Consider the following 7533-nt stretch of genomic DNA (forward strand, 5'->3'; position numbering starts at 1 on the left):
CGGGGCCCGCCCTGTTCCGCGGCGATGGCGGCCGCGCTGAGTCGCGACAGCGCCCTCGCAACAGCGGCCACGACAGCGCGTGCGCTGCGTCCCAGAGGAGAGGATCTGTCTGGCGCTGATTGGCTAGAGGCCGTTCGGCGCTGGCGCTGATTGGCTGGAGGCTGCCCGCCTCTGGAGTAGTTCGGCGACCGGGAGCAAGATGGCGGCGGCCGCCGTGGTTGTGTGTGGGCTCCTGGCGGTGCTGGCGGCGGGCGCTGAGGGCGGGCCCCGCACGCTGGTGCTGCTGGAGAACGGGAACCTGCGCGACACGCACTCCATGTTCTTCCGGAGCCTCGCGGGTACCGAGCGGGCCGCGGCGGGATGCCGGGAGGGGTTGGATGGGGCGGGACCCAGGGTCAGGATGGGGGAGGAGGTTGGGGTTACCTGAGGGAAAAGGGTTTGGGCTCTTCGGGTTAGGCCGAGGGAGGAGATTGGAGTCCGCTGGCTGGGCTGAGGGCGCAGCCAGGGGTCCCTTGCTGGAAGGGGCTGTGTCCTCTCGTCAGGATCAGGGTCCCCTAGGGGAGAGGGGGGTGTTGGGGTTCACTGTTCTGGATGAGGGAGGAGATTTGGGATATTGCATCGGGCAAAGGGAGGAAATTGGAGTTTCCAGGCGGAAAAGGAGGGTGCTTGGGGTTCCCATGTCAGAGTGGAGGAGGAAAATGGGGTCCTGTGAGATAGAATGGGGGGTTTGAGGTCTCCTGGTCAGTCTGTGGGAGGTGATGGGGACGCTGAGCCTGGATGAGAGAGGAGATTGGGCTCCCCATGTCAGAATGGCGGAGGAGATCAAGATCCCCTGGGCAGGCAGGAAAGGAGACAGATATTGCTGGGGAGAGGGGCTTGTTTGGGTTCTCCTGGTCAGAATGAAGATTTGTGTCCCCATGTCAGGCTGAAGGAGGAGATTGCAAGGGGGGGCTGTTGGAGTTCCCTGGGCAGGCTGAGTGAGAAGAAGGAGACCCCAAGCCAAGGGAGGAGATTGTGGCTCCCTGGTGTAGGGAGAGGTGTTGGGGGTCCCCTGGCCAGGCAGAGGGAGAGGATTGGGAACCCTGTGCCAGTCTGAGGGAGGACATTGGGGTTCCCTGGAGGAGAGGGGGTGAATGTTTGGGATCTTCTGGTCAGAATGAGGCAGGAGATGGGGTTTTTTTCAGCTGTGCCTGTGTTTAGGTCCCCTGCAGCATCAGTCCCTGTTTGATGGGTGACAGCGAGGCATCCTTTGACATCAGGGCTCTTCAGGGGATCCACTCCTTGGGTTTATTTGGGAACTTTTTGGTGCTGCTCTTAAAAAGCCCCTGCTCTTAAAAGGCAGTGTTTCCAGACTGCTCCTTCACTGGGGAAATAAAGCTCTGGCTCCTGCTGCAGTTGTGCTGCTCCATGTGTCCCTTTGTGTCCTGGCTGCAGACAGGGGCTTCGACCTCACCTTCCGGACAGCAGATGACGCCGGCCTGTCCCTGATAAAGTATGGGGAGTTCCTGTATGACAACCTCATCATCTTCTCCCCATCCATAGAAGGTAAATGTGGAGGGGAAACCTGTGGAGCTTGATCTCGTCTTTGGAAGGACATTTCCAGCTGCTCTGTGCATTTTAGTTAAGTCCTGTGCTTTGGATGTACTCAGTAGCAAACTGCAGCTCTGTCCAAGCCTTTATTGGTGGTTCTTCCATTGATTTGGTGATTTGCTGTGGTTTAATTCTGCTGGGGGGGGGGGTGTTTCTGAGCTCCAGCCATGAATTGCTGCTGTTTGCTTTCAGACTTTGGTGGGAACATCAATGTGGAGACCATCACTGCGTTCATCGACGGCGGCGGCAGCGTCCTCGTCGCCGCCAGCTCGGACATTGGTGAGTGCAGGTGTTCCTGCAAGGAATTCATTCACTGCAGCAAAGGCAGCTCCTCCTGGTCACCTCAGGGCTTGCTCGGGGAGGAAATGGCTGATTCATGCCTTTAGTAACACGTTCAGTGGGAATTTTTTGGGTTGCTGTTGATAATTGCTGCCCCAAGATGTGCAGGGTGTCTCTGTTTCTGTCTCTGCTTTGGCCTGCACAACTGAAGAATGAGTCTGGGCTCTTCACTTTTTGGTCTTGAGGTTGTTTATTGATTCTTATCTATAAAATTTTCTTTCTGCCCAGCCAAGATCTGCTCAGCAGGGCAGCCACAGGCACTCTTTGTGTTGTTCTTTTATACTACAAACTATGTATAACATATTTACACTTAATTCCCAATACCTATCACCTGTGTTAGACAGTGCACTTCTACTCTAAACCAACTCCAAAACTCACTGCAGAAAATGGAGAAGAAGAAGAAAGGCTGGACATGCCCAGATTCCTCCATCTTGTCCCCATTACCTCTAGACCAAAAATCCTAGAATCTACATTTTCACCCTGTGATCATTTTGTTATTACACTGTTCAAACCTGTGTGACTTTCATGTCCTCGTACAAAATTGGCAACTTGCTCCAAGGGTCACAATCAAATCTCAAATCTCCAGGTGTTCTGGGCAGCATGCCAGGGTCTCTGAGCCCCCTGACGGGGTCCTTGGCAACTCTGGACACCTGGAGGGATGCACTGAGTTCCGAGAGGAATTCAGTGGGGAGCTCATGTTGTTCCCTGGGGTTTGGCTCATAGAGCATTGAACACATGACTCTCAGCTGAATTTAGTGCTGAGTCCCTGCGTGGTGTGACAGAGGATCCATTGTCCCTGCAGGTGACCCCCTGCGAGAGCTGGGCAGCGAGTGTGGCATTGAGTTTGATGAGGAGAGGACAGCGGTGATCGACCACCACAACTACGACATCTCTGACCCTGGCCAGGTAAGGGCCTTGCCTGCTGCTCCTGCCTGCTGGGGTGGGTGCAGAGCTGCAGGGATGAATCCTCTGTCCTCCTGTTTTTCCTCTATCCCTTCTCTCCCCCACTCCTCCCAGGAAAGTGGGAAATAATCCCTATTGCAGCATTCAGTTCTGCTGCTGTCAGGATGCTTCAGGCTCTGGTTTCAGATGGTCACCGTGTGCAGGCAGTGATTAGTGCTGGTTCCGGATCTCTTTGAAACTTGGGGGGGAATTTCACCTGAGGGTGAAGTGTGTCAGACACCAAGTGCAACACTTCAATTTCAGTCCCAGATTTTCAGATCAGTATAGAAACACAGAAACATTTCTACAATTTTGTCTGCCTGGTGTAATCCAGCATTTTAAAATTAAAACATATATTAAAGTCTGAGCTAAATATACTCTGGTAATTTTTGTTTAAGGTGAACTGTTGAAGCAGTACGTACGTGCATGTTGTCCTGGTTTGAGGATGAAGGTTGCTAAATGCAGGGAAATAAAACATTGTAGGTGTTGCTGTCTTTATCAAGTGGCAGTTTGTATTTCCTTGAAGATCAGTATTAACCTAATTCGATCATAAACACAAAAATACTGTTGTTTTGCTTTTTAATTGAACTACAACGTTCGCCCAACAGTTGTAATTGTCTGTAAAATAAACTTTTAACTGAGAAGCTGTTGTTTGTCATTAGACCCTGACTCACCTCACATGGATCTCTTGTTTCCCCAGCACACACTGATCGTGGCTGACACTGAGAACCTCCTGAAGGCCCCCACCATAGTGGGCAAGGCTGCACTGAACCCCATCCTGTTCCGAGGAGTTGGGTGAGCAGCAGGGCTCAGGTGGGGGAAGAGCAGTTGAACCTGGAGTGTTGCTGTGAGGTGGGGTCAGCCCCTGGGGGTATTAACGTGAGCTTAACAAATCTCTCTTGATTTCAAACAAAATTAGAAGGAAATCCTCCAGAGCAGTTTAGTTGTTGACTTAGGAATGGTTCCTAACAAAATAGTGGAAGAAATACTTGGTTTCTCAGCAGGTAGAAGGGTGAGAAGGTCCATGGGGTTGAGCAGGTGGCCCCACGTTCCTCTGGGTGTGGGGACCCTGGGGCTGTTTGTGCTGCTCACTGTGGCTTTCCCTGCAGGATGGTGGCTGATCCTGACAACCCGCTGGTGCTGGATATCCTCACTGGCTCTTCCACTTCCTACTCCTTCTTCCCAGATAAGCCCATCACTCAGGTACACTCCCTTCCTTTCTCTCCTGTTTTGAGCTGTGCTTCTACAATTTAGTCCCTCTAACTTCAGATGCTTGGGAAAATCCTGGAGTGTTTGATTTCCTGATTGATTTTGGTTGGGCTGTTGGCTGCTTCCCTGTGACGCTGTTCACAGGGGTTTTAGGATGAGGGAAGAGATGAGGATCTGACTCCATGTTTCAGAGGGCTTGATTTATTACTTTATTATATATATTATATTAAAACTATACTAAAAGAATAGAAGACAGGATTTCATCAGAAGGCTGGCTAAGGATAGAATAGGAAAGAATGATAATAAAGGCTTGTGGCTCGGACAGAGTCTGAGCCAGCTGACTGTGATTGGCCATTAATTACAATCATCCAACATGGGCCAATCCCAGATGCACCTGTTGCATTCCACAGCAGCAGATAATCAATGTTTACATTTTGTTCCTGAGGTCTCTCAGCTTCTCAGGAGGAAAAATCCTAAGGAAAGGATTTTTCATAAAAGATGTCTGTGACACTTCCCAATGTTGCCTTCCTCTGCTTTCTGAGGAGGTGTTCAGCATGAGGAACACGTGCCCTCCATGCTCTGGAGGGGAGGCCAGCCTAGATCAAAGCATCTCTCCCATTCCATCCCAGCTGGAGTCCTACCAGAATCCTCTTCCTGATTTTTCTGGGCTTCATGGTTACTCCTTAACTGCAGCTGGTGCTCGTGCAGCCAGCCTGTGCCACCCCAGAGCAAACTGTGCCCGTTTGCCCCGCAGTACCCGCACGCCGTGGGCAAGAACACGCTGCTGATCGCGGGGCTGCAGGCGCGCAACAACGCCCGCGTCGTCTTCAGCGGCTCCCTCGACTTCTTCAGCGACGCCTTCTTCAATTCTGCCGTGCAGAAAGCGACCCCAGGCTCCAAGAGGTGAGTTGGCTTTCCTGGCTGAGGAGTGTTTGGGGAGCCCTTTGAAGGCAGAACTCCTGGGAAATGGGCAGCAAATTGTGGGTTTTGGGAAGGAGCAGAAAGCTTGAATTGATTTGGGGTGACACATCCTTTACTGTAGCAGAACAAAGCGCTTTGGAAAGCAGCTCCTTCCTTTAACCTCAGCTCAGTTTGTGTTGCTTTCACCTGTTTGGTTTGTGTTTAGGCCTTGTGTCACTCTTGCACTGGAGTCAGGGCAGGAACAGGTGAGAGGCAGGATCGTAGAAAAGGCAAAGAGGAATTTATTCAAAAGAACCACTAGAGTGGTACGATAGATTCTATTCTATTGGCTAACTAACAGAAACACCTTTCTCATGCACTGTCCTTGAGAAGAATGGAAAAATAAAGTAGAAGAACACTACCTGCAAATTGTTTATAGTCAACAAGTTATCACATGTTTCCAGCTCCCTAAAACTTCTCACAAGCCGCTGTGACAAATGCTTGCCGTTTCTCTCTCTCTGTCCCATGGCATCCACAGCCATGGGGTATTTTCTCGGCTGTTTCAACCTCCCTTGTTGCACAGGTACTCCCAGACAGGTAACTACGAGCTGGCCGTGGCCCTGTCCCGCTGGGTGTTCAAGGAGGAGGGCGTTCTGCGCGTGGGCGCCGTTTCCCACCACCGCGTCGGGGAGCTGGCGCCGCCCAACGCCTACACCGTCACCGACCTCGTGGTGAGGCTGCCGGCCTGGCAGGGCGGGGCACACGGGAGCCGCCCCGGGGAGGAGCTGGGCAGCGCTGGGGCTCCGGTTGGGCTGGCACTGGTTCTCAGGCGTCGCTGGTTAATTTGTCCCAGGAGTACAGCATCGTGATCGAGAAGCTCGCTGACGGCAAGTGGGTGCCCTTCGACGGGGACGACATCCAGCTGGAGTTCGTGCGCATCGACCCCTTCGTGCGCACCTTCCTCAAGAGGAACGGTGGGTCCCTGTCGGGAGGAGAGGGAGCTTCCCCTCTAGAGGAGCAGCAGGTCCCCATCAGGAGGAGAGGGAGCTTCCCCTCTAGAGGAACAGCAGGTCCCCATCAGGAGGAGTGGGAGCTTCCCCTCTAGAGGAACAGGTTCCCCTCAAGAGGAACAGGGTGTCCCCATCGCTGCCCTGGCCCCACACTGTTTTCACCTTCCACAGCTTCTCCTGTCCCCTCAGTGTCACCCCTGTCTCCCCTCAGGTGGCAAATACAGCGTGCAGTTCAAGCTGCCAGATGTCTATGGCGTGTTCCAGTTCAAAGTGGATTACAACCGGCTGGGATACACCCACCTCTACTCCTCCACTCAGGTAAGTGTTGGGGGGTGAATCCCCCGTCCTGGAGGAAAGGCTGCCCTGGGCTGCAAGGGCTGCTCTGTCCCCATGCAGGTGTCCGTGCGTCCCCTCCAGCACACGCAGTACGAGCGCTTCATCCCCTCGGCCTATCCCTACTACGCCGGTGCCTTCTCCATGATGGTCGGCCTCTTCATGTTCAGCATTGTGTTCCTGCACATGAAGGAGAAGGAGAAATCCGACTGAGCTCCCCGTGGGAGCCTTTTCCTGGTGCCAGGAGGGCCAGGCAGTGTCAGAGCCTCTGTGTGTCTGTGTCAGGACTGGTGGGTGCTGGATGCACTGTGGGGCTGTGTTTGATTTTTTTATTTTTACACCTGGGGGGGTTATTGAGAACGATAATTAAATTTTGGGGGGTGAATCTGTTACCAGAGTGTCTGCAAACCCGGGACCAGGATGCTTCCAGGTTTTACTGATGAGTCGCAATGCTTGCTCACTCCACTGTTGGAATGATTGGGGTTGGGGTTGGGCTGGAATGATTTGGATGGATTGGGGTTGGGCTGGAATGACTGGGGTTGGAGTTGGAATGATTTGGATGGATTGGACTGGAATGGTTGGGGTTGGGCTGGAATGATTTGAATTGCAGATTAACTCCCAGTTCAAAATAAAGTCTTGTTCCTCTCACCCTGGCTGGGACTGAGGTGAGTTCATGGCCTGGGGAATTCAGATGCAATCCCAGAACTGAGGCTGTGTCCCCACCTTGCCTGCTCCAGGCATTCCTCAGGGTGGGAGGGAGGCTGGAGGGTGCTGAGAGGGAAAAGGAGGAGTCTGGGTCACACAGGGGGACTTGGAACACCCCAAAAGCACAACAAAGGGTCTGGGGTGTCCCCAAAGGCACATGGAGGAGAACAGGGCAGGTCAAAACCCCGTCTGTGCCCCATCATGCAAACAGGTGAGTTCAGGGACACACCAAAGGCTCAGCAAGGGCCAGGGATTGCCCCCAGATGCACACTGAGGGGTCTAGGGGAAAAAAACCAGCTGGAAGATGTGATCCCAAAACAAACAGAGTGAAGTGGAGGAGCTGAAGGGGAGGCAGAGGTGTGAGATGGAGTGAGTGGCTCTTGTGGTGCACCTGGGCTGGTTTGGGATGGAAGGTGGGGAAATGACAGTGGGAGTGATGGGGTCAGAGGAACCAGCGAATGAAAGGATGAAGGGGAAGGGGCCTTGGGGGGGCAGCGGGTGGGAC

General features: G+C 53.2%; 1 protein-coding gene across 1 annotated transcript; it reads left to right on the forward strand.

Moving 5' to 3' along the window:
* The first annotated feature begins 184 nt into the window (after positions 1-184).
* Positions 185-6976, forward strand: DDOST (dolichyl-diphosphooligosaccharide--protein glycosyltransferase non-catalytic subunit). The gene is made up of 11 exons (XM_063176901.1): positions 185-338; positions 1435-1545; positions 1783-1869; positions 2732-2835; positions 3572-3666; positions 3981-4074; positions 4835-4983; positions 5564-5711; positions 5834-5954; positions 6202-6308; positions 6387-6976. The coding sequence occupies exons 1-11, from the start codon at positions 200-202 to the stop codon at positions 6534-6536; spliced, it is 1305 nt and encodes a 434-aa protein (XP_063032971.1). The 5' UTR covers positions 185-199; the 3' UTR covers positions 6537-6976.
* The last annotated feature ends 557 nt before the right edge of the window (positions 6977-7533 follow it).

This window comes from Melospiza melodia, chromosome 26 (assembly GCF_035770615.1).
Source record: "Melospiza melodia melodia isolate bMelMel2 chromosome 26, bMelMel2.pri, whole genome shotgun sequence".
Classification (NCBI taxonomy): domain Eukaryota; kingdom Metazoa; phylum Chordata; class Aves; order Passeriformes; family Passerellidae; genus Melospiza; species Melospiza melodia.